Here is a 19813-nt window from a genome sequence, read left to right on the forward strand (position 1 = left end):
CCATTAAATTTCACTGTTTTTTTATATTAAAAAACATTTTTATATCATTTGATCCCAGCTCTTATTAGGGTACCACAGCATTCTTAACTTTATTTATTTCATTTTTATCTGGCCTTTTCTCCATGGATCTTAGGGTGCCATGGGTGCATCTGTTCCCCATCTTATTGCCAATAACAGCCCTGTGAGGTAAGTTTGGTGGAGAGAGAGTGACCTGTCCAAGGTCATCTTCATGGTACAGTAGAGGTCCTCCAGATTCTAGTCTGACATTTGAATTGCACTAAATGATTAATCAACTGGGAAGGGCATTAATTATTGCTCTTTGAAATTATTGTTGGAGGGAGACTTTAAAACTGTTTTTATTATCTTAATCAATAATTTACAAAATCATAACTTAAAATATATATACTGAATAGTCCATTTAAAAATGCACTGAGTAGTACCAAGAAAAACAATATTTAAAGTCTCCTAGTATATATGTACTTATATCTTTGTGTGTATAACACCATGAATGGTACCTGATTAAGGATCCTTTCCGATTGCATAATAACAAACATAAAGTAATGAATTAAGCATACCGTATTTATGATATTATTTTCAAGTAAACATAATAATTTGACCATGGCCATGGATTTTCATGGAGAATACAATGCTACATGAAGTGATACGTGGAACTCTCTTTTAAATTCTTCTTGTACCATAATGTTGGAAAGGTATTCATCAGCAGCACAAAAGGGTCATGGGGTGGGATTGCCCACTTATAAGACAAGAATGCCCATTCCTTTCTTTTTGTCCATATTGTTTTGTACTCTACAGAAGCTAATAGCTAGATACAATGCACTAGAATTACCTTGTGAATTCCCTCTCTTTCCAATATGACAATTCCATCCTGCTTAAAGATGGTTTAAAAAAAATAACCTCAGGCCAATTACATATGCCTTTCTCCCAAATATAGAAATACATTCAAGCATAAATGTAGCTGAAAATATGCTTTGACTGAGAGCCATAGAGCTATTGAATTTTGAATTTAAAAGAGTAATTAAAATGTAGTGTGGATGAAGTTTCATTTATGATACAAGCTTAGCATGTGAGAGGTTGTTATCACTTATCCATTAGGTAAACTTTTGCATCATAGGAAAGGTCAGAATAACTTACTCCTATCTAAAATAGTGTCCAAGAGGACCATGAGCCTTTAAACAAATCAAGTAAAAGAATATTCAAAGTTTTTTTTTAACTTGAAATACATTTTCATGAAAGATTTCAATAGCATAGAAGAGTCATCAAAATAAAGGAAACTCAAAACTTATGACCGGTTTTGTGACTAAAAAAGAATTATCACCCTTCAGTATTAAAAGTCAGAATGCCTGGCCCAATCTTCCCTTCAAACATTTGCAAAAACTGATAAAAAACCGTAACCTCAGCAAAATTCTGATCAGCAGGCATCACGTGCTCCTGCAGCTCTCCCTATAAAAGACCCAAGAAGGGTACGGACTACCATTCACCTTCACCATGAAGGGAATCATACTTGCTCTCGTACTCACCCTTGCGGGTAAGTTCATGTATTCTTTTATCTATGATAAAATTTTGCATTATTTAACCACACTATGATTTATAACTCATATGTACTTCTTCACTGCTATACTCACAATAACATCTCCATTTTCTTTCCACCAGGGAGTGTGAACTCAGCTCCTCGTAAGTACACAGTTTTCTTTTCATATTTAGCAGCACATTTGTCTGAGGTGACCTTCAGGACAGTAAGACCTCAGGGGAGGGGGTGGAAATTAGTTGAACTGCTGTAGCATAATCACTTTTAGTGCATTTTATTCCACCCCTTCCTCCAAGGAACTCAGGGTGGTTTGTGCCATTTTCCCCTCCTTTGTTTTCTCCTTCCAGACACCCAGTGAGGAAGATTAGGGTGAGTGTCTGTGACAGGTCCAAGGTTGCCCAGAAAGCTTCCAAGGCAGAGTGTGTGTTTGGGGAGGGGGGATCCAAAACGGATCTCCTAGACACAAGTATGACTATTTTAGCAGTGTGCTCTGCTGTCTCTCTAAGAAACTGAAGGGCAAAAATTCCCATTTCAAATGGTGCCTCTGCTGAAATACACTGGGTAGATTTAGCAAGCCCCTCTTCAATTAAGATAATATTATAAAGCTATCTCTTAGGTACGTCTTGGATTTACAATGAAAGACTACTTATGTACACTTGGAGCATTCTAAAGTACTGTATAAATGCATTATAGTTTATAATCTGGCTCTAAATGATTAATTAGTTAATTACATTTCAATATATTTGCACCACACCTAAATCTCAAAAGATGTTTTTTTGAAATACATTGCAGGAAGTCTGAGATTTTCCATGACCTGGTAAAAGCTGCCACTCATTGTTCAGTTCTATCCCTTTCTACAGGGTTTCAGGTTCCTGCTGGGAAGTCACTCTTGTACACCTACAGAGGTGAAGCACTCACTGGACTGGAAGATGAAACATCAGGGAAGACTGGACTGAAGTTTGACTTCGACATAAAGTTGTATGGAATGAATGACACACGTTCAGTCTCAAAGTTTGGTCTCATGGTAAGCACTGCAGCACAGTACAGATAATTTATATATGAATTCAAAACAAAACTGTCTCCCAAAATGTTTTAATTGAATGACCACCCTGTGAGGATATTACATGAAATTACTTCAGTTGGCCCAGACGCTGGGAGATGGGTGCTCTCTCTCCTCTCTGGTTTCACTTTCTGAGCTTTTGTCCATCAACCCCTATGCATAGTGAAATATAATCTTATATTTATTATGTGTTCATATAGCACTAAAATGACTGGTAAATTAGGGTGTGTGTGTGTGAAAGTGCCATGGAGCTGCAGCTGACTTTAGAGCAATCTTTTGTGGGATTTTCAGTTGAAGAGACTAAGAGGTCATTTGCCATTACCTGCTTCTGTGTAGCAACCCTGGACTTCTTGGTGGTCTCCCATCCAAGTACTAACAAGGGCTAAGCTTGTTTAGTGGCTGAGGTATGACAAGATCATCCAAGCCTGGGTTATCCAAGTCTTCAGAAATGAGACGAGGTCAAATCTCTTTCTTGGTATCATTCATCCATTCCAAATCATAACTTTTGAGGGAGGATCATTTTTAGTTTTCATACATACAGAAGACTGATGCCTGTATTTGTACGTAGAGAAGACTGATGCACTTGGAACAGTGCTAAATAAATGTGTCCTGATCTTAAGAAAGTTTACTATGATCAGGTGCATAGTCAACATTTGCAAACCATTCATATTGAAGTTAGTAGAAGAGGTCAGAAGGAAAAAGCCTGCATCTTGCAAAATATGGCCTGGGGGAGGCAAGAAGTATGTATGTGTTTGTGTGGGGATGGGGATTGGAAGCAATCATTCTTCTCTTCTTGGGAAAGCCAAGAGAAATCTGGCTCAATTTATTTTCACAAACTTTTCCTGCTGTTGATTACAGGATCTAAACAATTTGTTTTTCGTGTACATTAATAAACTTGTTTCTCATTCACTTTTGAGAAACAGTGTATAATTCAAAAGGACACAGTTCAGTCCAAATTCATTAGGGTTAGATCTTTCCTGTTAAAAGAGCCTATACTGATCTGGATCATTATTCTTAATTCTTTTTCAATGCAAATAATTTTACCCTCAATTTTGTCCTCAGCTTTCAAATCCCCAAGTGGAAGACTGCATTGGGAAGTCCTTTGTTCGTTCCACCGAGCAAGTCCGGGAATTTGAACAATGCTGCCGCTTTCCCGCTGAGGTTGAAATGAGTGGCAGGGGTGTTGAGAAAATTTACTTTTCAAAAAATACCCCTAGATTCTGCAGAAACATCGTCAAAGGTGCCGTGGGTATGCTGATCATAACATACAAGAACCAGAAGACCTATGAAACACAAGAGGTTTGTTTCTTCCATTTGAAGTATTCTTGCACTCACTTGGTCGGGGGGCGGGGGTCACTCCTGTGGTAAAGGACCCCACTTTAATGTTTGCACAAATATTCCTGCTAGGTGGTTTCTAGCTGAATAGTTAAATGTTAATCAGCTGGTTTATTTTTCATTGAAATCCTAATTTATTATTAGAATTGTCAAATAGAATTGAAACCAAATAATTTGTAGTGTGGTATTCACAATGAAATCCATCAGCCAGACAGCACTGCCAACAGTTTGGGACTATTTAGTCATCTGCCAGATCTATTTCTGTTTCAGATCCAAGATGTACATGCTGTAAAAGTGGGGTGGGGGGAAGGAGGGGATAAATACCAGGAACTAGAAATAACAATTTACAGCTATGCAAAATGATATTGTCATTTTTTCTAAGACACATTTTCTTTCTGAAAGTTGTGGGGTTTTTTTTTTGTATTTTTATCTTAAAGAGTGGTATCCAAGGTGACTGTGATACTAAGTACACTGTCAATGAAAATGGGAAGAACGAATGGGTCAGACTTACAAAAGCAAAGAATTTGATAAATTGCAACAAGGAAGTGGTACAGAATATTGGAATGGCCTATATCCACACTCTTCCATTCTACCCACTGGTAAGAATGCTGTAAACATATTTGCTGGCAAATCAATGTAAAATTAGTCTGCATTCATACATGCTAAAGGTGACTTTTTCTATGGTTTAGAAAAACAGGTTGCTTTTAGGAGTTCAGACATCAGAATACAAGGTGAAATTTGAAGATGATACTATTCTGATCAGCAAAGCTGAAGCAAATGAACTATACAAAGTTTCTCCAGGCAGTGAATTTGATACTCCTGTAATTATGACAGCCAAGTAAGTAGAAAAAGGTTTTTTTTTAAGTTATCATGCAGCTCATTCTTCCAAGACTTCTGAGCAAAGCAGGGCAATTTTGTGGCAACCAGATCAGGCACTTCAATAATTTGAAGACTTCTCTCATTTTGATTTATACTGTGTAATCCGCCTTCAGTCTCAGTCAGAAAGACTTTAAATGACATAATTAACTAAATTTAACAATCAATATAATTTGTGACTTAACTGCTTAACCAATTTAATCAACATGCTACCATTCAAAAACCAGTAGACAACACGTGTATAATTAAACTGAACAAAAGTTGTCCATAAATTGTAAAATCCCAGTTCTAGTATATAGTAGCACCCCCGCATCATAGACCAATGCTAACCAGCCCTTCTGTGACCTCAAAGCAGCGGAGCCATTTGTTGGTTTCTATAGATCCTCACTGAAGTCAGTTGCTCCCTGTTAGCATGACTTAGATCATGCGGGTAGATCATACAAGTATCATACAAATTATACATTTTTTTTTGCACTGTATTTTGCAAATGCAAAATGCAAATGCAAATGCAAAACTCGGGGGTGGGGGAGGAGCAGGAGTGAACTGGGAGACCAGAAGAGCCCTGGAAAAGGTCCTGCACCCCTCCACTCTCATGTCTCCTGATAGAGGAAGACTTGCATTAGCTACCACCAGAGACTTAGTACACACATAATTTGGCTGGGTCTGGCTTGGCCCAGTGGCAGCCATTGCATGATTTGGGCCAGTCACCACACAACCCACTCCAGTGCCTCCCACCGGTGTGCCTGAGTAGACTTTACTTGGGAAGAGGCTGTCAGAGGTGGGGAAGAAGGGAAAGGAGGAGATGGGGACACATAAAAAGATAGCTTCTCTATTGCCTGTATTGGTTCTAATTGTTGTAATTCCATGGAGTTTGAGTGGGTCAGTATTGCATCTATTAATTTTCAGTTGTCTTTCTTTCTTTCTTTCTTTCTTTCTTTCTTTCTTTCTTTCTTTCTTTCTTTCTTTCTTTCTTTCTTTCTTTCTTTCTTTCTTTCTTTCTTTCTTTCTTTTGAATTTGTATGACGGCACCTCTCAGGAAGCTGGTTCAGGGCAGTTTACAACATAGCATAAAACATAACCTATCTTGTATAATATGTAATCATTACCCAATTAAAACAGATAAATAGTTAAAGTAATTAGATAGTTAATACATTTCAATTCCATTATGATACTACCATCTATGAGCCTTGTCTTCAGCGCTTCACCCATTCCTGGGGAGTCTCGTAGGAGGGGCCAACTTGATGTTCCTCTATAGTTCATTGGCCCCAACCAAATGTCTGGCAGAAGAGCTTAAAGTCTATTTGGAACTGAGCAAGTTTCCGAAGGGCCAGCAGCTGTTCTGGGAGCTTGTTCCACCAGGTGGGGGCCTGGTTGAGACCAAACATATGTTCTTCATTTTTCTCAGGCCAGTCTAGGATCTTTCATGGTACCTATTGTTTTCTGTTCCTTTCCAGACAAGAGCTTACTCTGACTGGGGTGAAAACTGAAAATCTTGAAGAGCAGCATCAGCAATCACGACGACCACAAGCACTCTGGCCACATGCTCAGGATATGGAGCATGAAAGCATTTATTACAAATTTTCAGAGCAGCCCCAGATGGCCATTCATATGGTAGAGACTGACAACGTTCCACAACAGGTAGAGAATGTTTAACATACTGGATGCTTCCACTGTCAGTAAAGGCTTGTTCCAATCAATTGCAGTGAATATACTCTAGCTACTATTGTGTTCTATTGAATCTAACAGATTATGGGAAAAATTCAAGAATTAGCTGAGAGCAACCCAACAGCCAACAAAGTCTATGCTAAAAAGTATCTACAGCTTGTCGAACTGGCCCGTAGAGCAAGTCTTAGTCAACTGGACACCATCTTAAAGAAGGTTGCAAGTCAGCCTCATGCCAGGTATGTTGGCTATAGGACAGTTAATTTGTAACACTATTTTATTCTGACACATTGACTGGTACTCACCCTAAACCTTTTCTTACCAGGAGAATAAAGTATAATGTTTGGCCCTGACATCTTGTCAGTTTCTTCTGCAAGGGAGAATAAAAACTAAAAGTTTCTTTCTGCTCTTTGCAGATTTACTCTGCTGAATGCAGTTGCTATGGCAGGCAATGATAGATCGCTGGAGCTCCTCAAAACTGCAGTCCATGACATTGAACTGACCTTCTCTGAAAAACTTCGGATTATTCCCGTAGCCTTACACCTTGCAACTCCTAATGAACATGCAGCTTTATTGGCAGCAGTGCGTATCTGTGAAATCTTATTCATTGTATCGAAATAAAATGGTGTGCAACCCCTTTACAGAGTGGTCCACCGAATACAATTCAAAATGATGATTGTTGCTCCTAAAACAAGACAAATCTTCCATCAGATTCCATCATATGCAACTACTTTTCTCATTCTTTTTCTCTTGAACAGGAAATTATTGCTATCCCCAGCATCAGGGATGATCACTGGCTTAACATGGTAGCTAACCTGGCACACGGAGCTCTGGTTTCCAGATGTCTTACTCAGTCTCCATCTCGCGCCAATGAAATTCTCAGGGTATGTGGCCTTATTTCAGGTTAATTTACTCTAGTTCATTTTCTGGAGGTGCAAAGCAGTTTCTTTATTCAGTTCTACCATACAAATCTTAGACTATTAATTTCAAAAACACCCATCAGAGTCATGACTAATATAGACGATAAGAATGTCAAGGAAAGGGGAGTGCAAGGAATGGAGTTGGTTTCATCAGAAGGATACAACTTTTATTGCTTTGCAGGGGGATACTGACCACCCCAAAAAGGACACTGGACTCTACTATTTTGGCATGAATATTGGCCACAGCTTTTATTCAAATTGAGGGTGGCAAGCATGGGTGATGGATCTGGCCGACCACAAGGATCAGGCGACCACAAGGCAGCCTATTTCAGCATGCTCCCTCAATGGGTTGCATTGGCTAGCCAGCCCGACTACCCGGACCTAATGGCATGCTAATAACAGGAGGAGGCAGCTTGGAGTGAACCCGCTGGGCATCCACCTCTGTTGGGTTCTCCTGCCACCTGGAAATGCCAGCCTTCAATTGGGCTCTGAATCCACACAGCCCCTTAAGCCCCCCCAAAAAACACGGGGAGGCCAGAGTGCAAGCTTAAAAGATCCACCCCATGTTTCCAATCCTCTGACTGTGACTATTAACAATAAGACAAACAAACCAAATCCCATAATAAACATTAAACCTATGCATAACAACAGGGAGGGAGGGTGAGCTGTGTCTCCAGGAGGGAAAAGAGGCTGAGCCTGGCTTGGCCCCACCCCTCCGCCGCTGTCCAGATGCAAAATGCTGCCCAGGGGATGCTGGGGCTGGAAGTTCCCTCCCACCAGCCAGGTCCTTCCCGGCGCTCCTTCCCCTGCAGCGGCAATTCAGTGAGTCTCAGGGGCTTTTTACTGTTAATGAACTTGATTTTGTTGTTCCCTTAGAAAAGAACAATTGTATGCTTGAAATGAGGTCTTTAGTTTGTTAATGAATATGGATGGCATTCAGTGTGACTGGAGTGGGATGAAACCAGGGCCCTGATCCTTTGCCTTCCATATTCTGAAACAGCACCTACACCCAATTGGTGACCACACAAGTGCCCCTTATATGCAACTCTTCATCACTTTCCCTCTGGAAAAAAGGCATCAACATGTATTCTATGAGGTATAGTTTGTACGCTTGTTAGCATCACTGTCTCTCTCTCTTTCTTGGTAGCATCTCCATGAACGCTTAGCTGAGGCAATCCGAAGGGGAGATGAACAAGAAATTATACTATGTTTGAAGTCCCTTGCCAATGCACCTCATCCATTCACCATGAAGCACCTCTTGAAAGTCCTGTTTGCACGTAGCAGATATTCTGACCAAGTTCAAGTGGAAACTGTTTTGGCCATAAGACAGGTAGCCAGGATGGACCCAAAGAAGGTAAGACAAATAAAGGCAACTCCTCTGAAATCTATGAAGCTCAAAGTATGTGCCCTTTGGAGCAAATGTATTTAGTAGCCATAGGGTTCTTATGGTTCGAAGAAACTGCTCATGGTCTTTTCAGTGTAATGCAAACTGACACTCCCAGTTGACCTGAGCACTAGGATTTGATGAAGTTTTATAGATTATAACCATGTCAAGCCTGTCCTCAGAGGGCTTTATTGGTACAAGCCCTGCACTTAATTGGGGCTCATTGCTGCTTTCATCGTTTTCCCTGCAACCTAGAGACTCAGTGTAGGACAGAGTGCTAGACTCAGTGAATTACAAGTGCCTTTACTGTGTGCCAGTTATTGGATTCTCCGCTAGCAGTAATAACACAGAATACATATATCCTAGATAACACACTCTACTTCAAAACCAGAACTATCCTCAGTACAATTTAAATCTCTGGGATATAATCCCCGCCCCTTTATAAAAATCAGTTTGTTCCTGTTGTGCTAGCCATCCTTGCACAGTATATAATTATTGATAGAAACACCTTGGAAATTTGACAGACATGTAATAAATGTTTTCTTTATTTCTAGGGGCAAGAGAATCTCATGATACCCTTTATGGACCATGAATATTGCACTTTGGCTAGAATAATGGCTTGTGTCAGCCTCTTGGAAATGAACATTTCTCTCCCCCTGGTAGTAACAATGGCTAAAGTGGCAGCCAATGATAACAATGTGCAATTTCAGAGATTTGTAATCGCACACATGACTGAGGTCGCTGCCCTCCGCGTCCCACAATACGCTGATGTGTAAGTAGTGATACAACCATACTGTTCATCCCACAAGTTAACTATTAGTGCTGTTGTTTATTATACCTCTCCTTTTAACAGAGACCATTTTTTCCATTCAGTAATAATGGCCAGCCAAACCACCTCTGTTTGTCTCTTGCCTTGAAAACCCTATGGGGTCTCCATAAATTGGCTATAACTTGACTGCAATTTCCACTTCCAGCACTGACCCAGTCCACATAAGGCCAGACCCAGGCAAGGGGCAGGAGCCTCTCATTCCGTCAGAAGTTTGGACAGAGTAGGTTTAGGCATCCCAGATGCTAACTGCCATTCCTTTGTGTCTTGACTCATTCACAGGCATGAACAGCAGGTGTACTGTATATAGTTAGTCTAATAAAAGGAACCAAAGCTTCAGTTCCTCAAAGTGTAAGCCTGTGCCATGTATGTAAATTGAGTGTAACATTTCATGTGTTTGACAAAACATGTTCTAGATCATGAAACTTTATGAAATGAAGCATCCTTTGATTTGTGGCATGCCATAAAGAATCTAGGCTGCTTTTCATTTCACCATTATTTATTTATTTATCTAGGTCTTCCGCTTGCAAGTTTGCCCTTAAACTTCTGAAGATCCGGTCTTTCAGAACGCAGTATTATTACACCAAGCCAAATATATTCAAGTTCTATGACAGTGAGTTGAAAATAATTATCTGTTTCCCAGTTTTTTACCAAATAAGTTGCATTCTTTTGAGTCTTATTATATGCTCCTTCCTAGGAAGTATTCACCACGAATTACAGCACACATTTAGCCATGCCCTCTCTGAACATTTATTTAACTTTGCTTTTATAACTCATTATGCTGTGTGTATTTTACACAATTTTACAAATGTAATTCATCTAAAATAGCCAAGCCAAAAGCAGCTTTCCAGCAACACGGGATTGCCCACTAGACACTCAGTAGATTGCTTGACTTTCATGCTTGCCTGGGGCCTGATTGTTTGGTGTGGGAGTGTTATATATTAAAATCTTTATTAGTTGGCCTTCCACTAAAGGATGCCCATATGATGTATAGCAAAACTGTACAGCACCAATAGCCACTGAAGCACGACACAAACAATAACTTATAAAAACAGAGAGAAGAGTAAGAAATAGCATTAACACAGTTTAATGTGTAAAAGAAACATAGTGTAAAACAGATTTTAAAACAAACTTTAATAAACAAACTTTTAAGCAACATTAATAGTTTATATTTATTTACTTGAAATATTTATACCCTGTTGTATCACATGATGCTGCCTTATACGGAATTATGCCATTGGTTCATCATGGTCAGTATTATCTGTTCAGACTGGCAGTGGCTCTTCAAGGTCTCAGATTGGAGATGGTGCACATCACCCACTAGCTGATCCTTTTAAAATGACATTGGATGGATTGGACTGGGACCTTCTGCATGTTGAGCAGGTGTTCTAGCATGATGAACCACAGCCCTTTGCCCAGAGAGGGGCTTAGTGCACTCAAGGCAGCTAAGAGAACAGAATAAGGGGGGAAAGTTTTTATAGTATTAAAAGTACAGAAGTCTCTAAAAATACCTCAGTGCTTTAAAAATCCAACAACAAAATTAGCAGAGAGTAACGGGGGCAGCTACAATGTTCTTTGGCTAGTCATTTTCTGAATTCACTAACAAGGCAGTTTTAGCACAGATGTTTAGGATTGAGTCAGCATTGGATCTCATAAATAAAAATGTGAATGACTGCAAGCTTCCTGAGAAAACAGTTCAAATGGCGTCAGCTTCATCTTTCAATTTCAGCATTGAGAAATCTAACTTGTCTCTGTTTTTCTTACAGGCCAACATGGATTTGGGTTTGTTGAAAAAGTTATCACAGGGACTGCAGCGAAAAGTACATTCCCCTCAAGTGCCATGTTATCCACACAACTACTGCTTCCTGGTGGAACAGCCAATGTGTTTGAGGTCTGTGTCAAACTGATATAATTGATTTCTTGATGAAATGTTTAAGAGTCTTATTCTGTTGCTCCATTGCTTCACAAATGATGACATGTTGTTGACTCTTATTATGCTCTCTAAAAACACAGACACGTTTAAGTAGCGGAGTCCTTGATGAATTTTTGAATGTCCCAAGCCAAAGCCAATTTAATCCAAAGACAAGCAAGGCTGGAAAAGCGGTATGTGAATTCATTCTGTTTTGGGTGACATCTTCCCTAGGGAAAATAGTAGCCGGGATTATGCCTGGGGCTTTTGTCAGATCAGCTGTGCTGGTGACACCCTGATTTAGGAGTCTGTCTCTCTCCCATCTTTCATTACCAAGTTTCGTAATGGCAAAAACTGCAGTAAAAGACCTCGTCTCCCAGTGGTCTTTACATTGTAAGATGGTGACTCTCACAAAGGGAAGTAGGCCTCTTTAAGAAGATGCAAATGGCATATGCTTAGAATTATTTCATTTCATAAATAATCAGATCATGTCTGCTGCTTTCTTTTACTTCAATGTGTATTTCAATAGATCCAATATTAAATCATTCATATTTCCCCCTTCTTTTCAGGTGCCTGGAACATATCCTGAAATCCAAGATCAGTCTATTAGTTTCAGTATGTTTGACAAAGAAATTGCTTATTTCATGAAACCTAACAAGGTAGGTTTGTGTGGGTTTTTGTGTGTGTGCATGATCTCATTAACAACGTGATCTGTTTGTCTTCCAACTTACTTCATATTCCTATTATTGCAGAATCTGAGAGACCAATATTTTCAGCCACTGATTAACAAGGCTGTCAGAGACCTCAAAGCAGGTGTTTCCGTAAAAGCTGTTAGTCCTGTGTTATTTGCAGACCTTCGTCACAGGTTTCCCAACTGTTTTGGTCTTCCATGGGAAGTGAGTGGTGCTGTAATGGTCGTCGCAGATATTGTAGCAAATGGTAAGCCTGAAGATAACTGTGTTTCCAAATAATATGGGAGAATACTGTGTAGTTGGGATGGCTGTATCTAGTGATAAAACTCAGATCAAAGTTACAAGGCCTAATGATTTTTCTTTATTCTAAATCCCCTCAAATATCAGAGTAATATCTAGCCAACTACATATTCACAGAACTAAATGTCACTTGACCTAACCTGGATTGTCCAGGCTAGCTTGATTTCATTAGGTCTTAGGAGGGTTGGCCCTTGATTGTACTTGAGTGGGAGACCACAAAAGAACTTTAGGGTTGCTATGCAGAGACAGGCAATGATAAACCACCTTGGAATGCCGCTTGATTTGAAAGCCCTCCAGGTCACTATAAGTTGACTGCTGTTGGATGGCATTTCCCACCGTCAAATGTCACTTACAGTTCTATTCCCCTCTGCTGCCTGATTCCTACGTTACAAGATTACTTTGCTGTGTATTAGTAGGGCCCGGCTGGAGTGATCCCAGGCAAATGTAGAATTTAATGAGCACTGTATTGTACCCTTAATAGTGCAGCCCAGCCTCACCTTCTCTATTAGCATGTCCCGAGGGTCTTATGCTCTCTGGACCACCAGCAAGGGCTGCCCCCAGTTCTAACCCTTACAGGGACAGGAAGGAGTGGCGATCTACTTACTTTGCCTCATATGAATCTAACTAGATTGAGTTACTTTTGATTTACCAAAACATAATACAAGCACAGTCCAGACTTCTTGTTAGCCACATAGATCCCTTGTGGCTCACAACAACAGTTTGGTTAATACCCTCCTAGCCCTAGTGTTCCTTGGGTCCTAGGACACACAGTTCTGCTTTAGAGGGACAGAGGGACAATGTACAGTCTAGAAGAAGAGTTGGTTTTTATATCCCACTTTTCACTACCCTAAGGATTTTCAGAATGGCTTACAATGACCTTCCCTACCACTCCCCATAACAGACACCCTATGAGCAGGGCTGGTTTATCCATGTAGCACACGTTGCACTTCCAGGGCCCCCACACAGTGCCCTCCCCCCCCCCGCCATGTATCAGAGCCTTAGCCTCTCTCTTCCTCCTTGCCCACCTTAAGGACACTTGAACTGACACTCCTTTGGGTGACCCCTCTGCCCTCAGTCTGGCTGCTCCTGCCACAATTGTGCTCTGCTAAAGGTAAAGGTAAAGGTATCCCCTGTGCTACAGACCCTGCAAATTCTTAAACCATTCCTACCTGTCAGGTAGGTGGGACTGAGAGAACTCTGACAGAACTGCTCTGCCAGAATAGCTCTAATAGTACTGTGACTAGCCCAATTTCACTCATCTGGCTGCATGTGGAGGAGTGGGGAATCAAACCTGGCTCTCCAGACTAGAGCACTGCTCTTAACAACTACACCAGTTGGCTGTATACTTCACCAATTGCTATTCCATCCAAAAGAGATTATAGTGATGAACTCTGCGTTACTTCATATAACACCAACAATCCACTATTTCATAATACCTAAACATTTTAAGAGGTTCTGGTCTTTAGAAGAAGAAGAAGAGGGTTCTTATATGCCGCTTTTCCCTACCCAAAGGAGGCTCAAAGCGGCTTACAGTCGCCTTCCCATTCCTCTCCCCATAACAGACACCCTGTGGGTGGGTGAGGCTGAGAGAGTGCTGATATCACTGCCCGGTCAGAACAGCTTTATCAGTGCCGTGGCGAGCCCAAGGTCACCCAGCTGGTTGCATGTGGGGGAGCGCAGATTCGAACCCGGCATGCCAGATTAGAAGTCTGCACTCCTAACCACTACACCAAACTGGGTCTCCTTTATGCTGTGGTTGTATGATCACTATTAACATGTTAGAAATGCTCACAACCTTTACATGTGATTGTTTTCATTTTCTCAGTTTCTTATTTAATCCTTTGCAGCAAATCTGGATGAACCTCCTGCTGTGGGTTCCAATTTCCATCTATCAGAACTGGCCAAACTAAAAATTACAACTGACATAACTACAGAGTAAGTTAAATTTTGATATTATTATTATTATTTTTAAATTATTGTTCTAAAATTCTGATTTTGGAAGAATACTAGTTAATTACAATTCAGGCTTTTCTGATAGAGATCATTTCCCATCTTTTTTTTAGAATCGATGGTTATGGTGCAATAAATGTGGGTATTGTTGCAAATGAATGGCAGAGAACCATGGAAATTAGCGGCGACGTCCAAATACGTGTCCCACTTAAGGCAACATTAGCAGTAGACTTGACAAAGAAGAGCTACAAGATTGGATTCCCTCCAGCCTGCAGGAAAACTGAGCTGGTGACAGCAAAGTACAGTAACTTTAGTTTATATAAAATCTTACCTCTTGTTTTGTGTTTGTCATAATCATTTTAACCAGATATGTCAGGAAGTGAAGCTGTACATTAAAAATCTGTCATATCACAGAGCTATGACATCTCCCACCAGTATAGCACTGGACCAGACAGGCTGACACCCTGACATGAATGCTTTTAAATTTAACCTATCACATCCCATATTTATATACATATTTATTTATCTAATCATTTTCATTGCACATCCATATAGACACATCTCACACTTGGTAGCCAGAAATGCAGCAGAGCCCACTGTTGAGAAGAAGATCCCACTTATTCCAGAAAAACGAGAAGCAAGTCTCCAGGATGAACATTTCCAGTCAGCAGAAGGAGCTTCAAGAGAAGAAGTAAATATCTGTTTCTCATGGGTGGAAAGTGCCTGTAACTTTTAGAAACCAATGTCCTCAGGGGTTGTTGCTAGGCAGATTGACAGATTTCAGTCATTGGTTGCTGTCAATAAAAGGCATGAGAAGGAGGCAGAGCCCTTTCCAAGATGCTTTTGGGCTTTGAGGGAGGACTTATTATGGCCTGGCCTGGCCTGGCCTGGTGACCTGCATGACTTACACAAGGTTGACTCCTTAGTTCTGTTCAACAGCAGCCACACCAACAAAGCCAGTGTATTTTTATCGTAATATCATAATAAAATACCTATAATCTACTTAGCTACTTTCTCAAAATTAATTCACAAACCTATCCATATTAAACTTTACCTACCTACAAACTCATAATTTTCCATCTGATAGATATAATAGTCATTTCAGATCATTCTTTCTCATTTCCTAGCCCCTTGCTCTACAGTTACACATCTATTACAACCCCGCACAATTATGTATATTGGATGTTAAATGATATTTCCTGTCCCAGAAGTTATAGAAAGCTCTGAGTCAAATAAGATCTCCCATCATACAATTGCATTAGTTCTTTCACAATTTGCAACATCTTGGTTTCCTACTTTTAAAATATTAACATATTTGGAAATTTCCAGTTACTAGGCATAATCATTCTTGTGATTGTAATCATGTCAGGCCTCACTGATCTAAGTTTTGTAGGGGGCTTTGAGCAATTTTTAAAGTATCATTCTTTGGCTTAGTTTATTCCACTTGGAGTCATTCCCACAACTGACAAAGAACATACTTATTGCAGAGAAAGATTGCTTCTAAGACTAAACTCAAGAAATCTGCTGATGCTGAGATGCCAATGATACAACCATGGGATGACAAAACCTTATACCACCCATTGCCAGACGTGGATCTGAGTCTGCGCATCAACAGGAAAGGAAGAAGAAATGCATTTTTATCAAAAGCAATGAAAATGATAACTGGAGAACATGAATTTACCATGGAAATTTTACCAGGTACTATATATAAATCAAATGTTCAGTTTATATGCTTACAGACACAGGTGAAATCATGCACATTTTCTAATGTATATATATATATATGAATTGCAGGCTCTAGGTGTACCGAAGTTCAGACAGTAGAGTTGGAATATGATAAAAGTGCCAGGGTACCTGACAGAACAATGGAGCTGCTAAGCAGAGAATCTGAAGCTGAGGTGGACCTCAAACTTCAAAAGGTATATAAAAGGCAATGGACTTAGAAAAAAGTATCATACCACTTGCCAACATTAAAGCATGTGTTTCAAGATCCTTCGCCTAGAAATGAAGTTCCTGTTTAAATGGATGGACACCTTTATTCCGTCTAAGTTATTCTCTGTGGCAGCTGTAATTGCCATACATTGTTCAAACATATATTAAATACAGTCACTCTGATCATTTTGTTTCCTTGGTAAGAAAAGGAAAGGGTCAAGCACAATGACATTGAAATATTTATTTTTAAACCAAAGTGCTTGTCAATTCTCTCATATCACCCTGTGCTTTACTCTTTATCATGCATTAGGTTTCAAGAAAAGCTCAGAAGAAGGTGCCATCTAACAAGAAACATATGCCGCGTTCTCATTCCTCCACCTCCTCCATCTCCTCCCGATCCTCCTCTCCATCCTCTTCCTCCTCCTCCTCCTCCTCCTCCTCCTCCTCCTCCTCCTCCTCCTCCTCCTCCTCCTCCTCCTCCTCCTCCTGGTCCTCCACTCCATTCTCTTCACCCTCCTCTTCCTCCTCCTCTTCCGAGAAGAAAAACAAAATGAAAGAAGGAAGAGGCGTCCGCAGCCAAGAGGATATTACTGAGAGCAGCAATGAGGGTGTCAGGGGCAGCTGGCCCAGGAACAAAGGCAGATCTCCCAGCACCAGGAAAGACAAGAGCAGCAGTAGCAGTAGCAGGAGCAGCAGCAGCAGCAGTAACGGACGTAGCTGCAGCAGCAGTGACACTGGCAGCTGTGAGGAGGGCCAAAGGTCCACTAGACGGGTAAAAATGCTGTCATTGTCATGAGTACAATAGATATTGTTTGGGGTGGGGATCAGGAAAAGGGATTTGCACCCAAAGCTCCACAAACCAGGTCCAGCTGACCGAGATGCCAAGCAGACCTCTTCATCTGGAGCAGGTCCGAATGAGAGCCATGCAAGACTGTACAGCTGTGTTCCTTTCAGGCAGCAGTGTCTAGCAAGGGTCTTCTGGGACGCAAAGCCATCCATCTGCTGATCTGTTGCACACATGTGCAACAGGATGAAGTGCATTAACGGCCAGTTCAACTGTAATATATAAAGTTTGACCTTTTGAGTCATAGAAGAAAACTCTGGCATGAGCTGTTAGAATTGGGATGCCAGGCAGCAGTCCTTAAATCCCTTATGCTAGCCTGGAAAGTCAATAGAACTGCTCTGAGTGAAGTTCAAGTCTACACAGATTGTGTTGTTTTGCTTGTGCTGTGTTGCATGAAGGCAGCTGCATACCTATACAAATAAGTCCATGGTGACATTGGGTGTTGTCACTATCACGTTCTTTCTTTTGGACTGTGAGCCCCTGTGCTGAGCCCACTAACTCCCTGGGCTGCGATTTGACTAGTAGGGACCATTGTACAGCTGTTGGTTAATGCATTTCCAATGCACTTTAGATGTCAATTTCCCTGTTTCATACAGGAAAATCCAGCTGCAAAAACACCCTGAAGGTCCATTATCTGACATGTGCGGAATTGGCCTAGCAGTCATACCTGTCTGTGCTGAATGCTGGATTTGTTGAAACAGTGCAAGTTCCACCTGAAACATTCTCAAAAAAACATGCACTTTGTTGTTTTGATAGGAAATAAAACAAGAAGGACCAGCCAGTGGCAATCGCAGACCAGCAAGCCGTGGCAGCAGTAGCAGTAGCAGCAGCAGTAATGGACGTAGCTGCAGCAGCAGTGACACTGGCAGCTGTGAGGAGGGCCAAAGGTCCACTAGACGGGTAAAAATGCTGTCATTGTCATGAGTACAATAGATATTGTTTGGGGTGGGGATCAGGAAAAGGGATTTGCACCCAAAGCTCCACAAACCAGGTCCAGCTGACCGAGATGCCAAGCAGACCTCTTCATCTGGAGCAGGTCCGAATGAGAGGCATGCAAGACTGTACAGCTGTGTTCCTTTCAGGCAGCAGTGTCTAGCAAGGGTCTTCTGGGACGCAAAGCCATCCATCTGCTGATCTGTTGCACACATGTGCAACAGGATGAAGTGCATTAACGGCTGATTCAACTGTAATATATAAAGTTTGACCTTTTGAGTCATAGAAGAAAACTCTGGCATGAGCTGTTAGAATTGGGATGCCAGGCAGCAGTCCTTAAATCCCTTATGCTAGCCTGGAAAGTCAATAGAACTGCTCTGAGTGAAGTTCAAGTCTACACAGATTGTGTTGTTTTGCTTGTGCTGTGTTGCATGAAGGCAGCTGCATACCTATACAAATAAGTCCATGGTGACATTGGGTGTTGTCACCATCACGTTCTTTCTTTTGGACTGTGAGCCCCTGTGCTGAGCCCACTAACTCCCTGGGCTGCGATTTGACTAGTAGGGACCATTGTACAGCTGTTGGTTAATGCATTTCCAATGCACTTTAGATGTCAATTTCCCTGTTTCATACAGGAAAATCCAGCTGCAAAAATCCCTGAAGGTCCATTATCTGACATGTGCGGAATTGGCCTAGCAGTCATACCTGTCTGTATTGAATGCTGGATTTGTTGAAACAGTGCAAGTTCCACCTGAAACATTCTCTGCTAGGAAGAGTCTCTAGTACCTAGTGCCAGTGATGTTCTCTAATTTCCAACATGGAAGTCTGGAAAACTTTGTGACCCATACTTTGTTTTAGATTCAGATAAGGCAGGTTTTTGTTTTTCTATCCAGTTATCTAACTAAAAAGTTTAGATGTTACATTTCAATCCCCACATTTTCTGACAGGACTTTCAAGAGGTTGACATTCAGGAAAAACTGATGCTTCTGATCATGCTGTTTGTCAATTAGTATCATTCATTTATCCTGGGCTCCATTTGTCACCTTATTATTTTAGCTTGGTCATTGAATGTCATTGCAAAAAGCCCCTAGAAGGCTCTTTAACTTTCTGCTTCTCTTTTTTTCTAAGCAACACTCAGGAAACCGCCACGCCTCACCCCATGTTGAGCTGAAGGTAAGATGTCCCAGCCACTTCTATTTCAGCAAGTGCTAAACTAGAAGTTTGGGCATGGCAAAAATTGAAAATGTCAGGCATGAAAGCATCAGCAGTGATAGTTCTTGAAAAGGTTCCCTCCTCCAGTTTGATGTGATAACGGGGAGTGAATTTCAGTTGATTTACTTATAGTTAAAAATAGTTGATGAGAGCAGTTACTACACTTCAAAAGGTTGGTTTCCAGAAATGACAACTGCAAGGGCCTCATGGAGGTGGATCAAAATGCTGTCAACTTTTGAATAGATTAACAGTATAAAAAGGAATATATACTCTGAAAAAAATGGGATGTGATTGGGGCAAGAGTTAAAGGACAGTGCCTGATGAATGTTCTGGGGTCGATAGAAATTATTTTTCTACATGTTTTAAATCCTTGTGCTTGATATTTTGGATGGATTAATTGTATTTAATGAAAAATTACCAATGTGTTTTGAA

The 19813-nt window shown here is 40.8% G+C and overlaps 1 protein-coding gene across 2 annotated transcripts in view; it reads left to right on the plus strand.

Moving 5' to 3' along the window:
• Window positions 1-1422: 1422 nt before the first annotated feature.
• Window positions 1423-19813, plus strand: part of LOC143835486 (vitellogenin-2-like) — a 29041-nt gene continuing 10650 nt past the window's right edge. The window contains exons 1-25 of one of the 2 annotated variants that reach the window (XM_077333157.1): window positions 1423-1546; window positions 1672-1692; window positions 2407-2570; window positions 3669-3905; window positions 4379-4540; window positions 4631-4779; window positions 6272-6455; window positions 6564-6718; window positions 6896-7061; window positions 7238-7363; window positions 8547-8753; window positions 9338-9555; window positions 10125-10222; window positions 11376-11500; window positions 11623-11712; window positions 12088-12177; window positions 12271-12457; window positions 14358-14445; window positions 14574-14759; window positions 15016-15151; window positions 15948-16158; window positions 16255-16379; window positions 16703-17164; window positions 17993-18136; window positions 19298-19342. In XM_077333157.1, the coding sequence (XP_077189272.1) occupies window positions 1507-1546; window positions 1672-1692; window positions 2407-2570; window positions 3669-3905; window positions 4379-4540; window positions 4631-4779; window positions 6272-6455; window positions 6564-6718; window positions 6896-7061; window positions 7238-7363; window positions 8547-8753; window positions 9338-9555; window positions 10125-10222; window positions 11376-11500; window positions 11623-11712; window positions 12088-12177; window positions 12271-12457; window positions 14358-14445; window positions 14574-14759; window positions 15016-15151; window positions 15948-16158; window positions 16255-16379; window positions 16703-17164; window positions 17993-18136; window positions 19298-19342 (3816 nt within the window). In that variant the 5' untranslated portion in view covers window positions 1423-1506. The remainder of the gene's footprint in view (window positions 1547-1671; window positions 1693-2406; window positions 2571-3668; window positions 3906-4378; window positions 4541-4630; window positions 4780-6271; window positions 6456-6563; window positions 6719-6895; window positions 7062-7237; window positions 7364-8546; window positions 8754-9337; window positions 9556-10124; window positions 10223-11375; window positions 11501-11622; window positions 11713-12087; window positions 12178-12270; window positions 12458-14357; window positions 14446-14573; window positions 14760-15015; window positions 15152-15947; window positions 16159-16254; window positions 16380-16702; window positions 17165-17992; window positions 18137-19297; window positions 19343-19813) is intronic. The other variant, XM_077333158.1, reaches the window with a different exon arrangement.

Source organism: Paroedura picta, chromosome 4 (assembly GCF_049243985.1).
Source record: "Paroedura picta isolate Pp20150507F chromosome 4, Ppicta_v3.0, whole genome shotgun sequence".
Taxonomy (NCBI): domain Eukaryota; kingdom Metazoa; phylum Chordata; class Lepidosauria; order Squamata; family Gekkonidae; genus Paroedura; species Paroedura picta.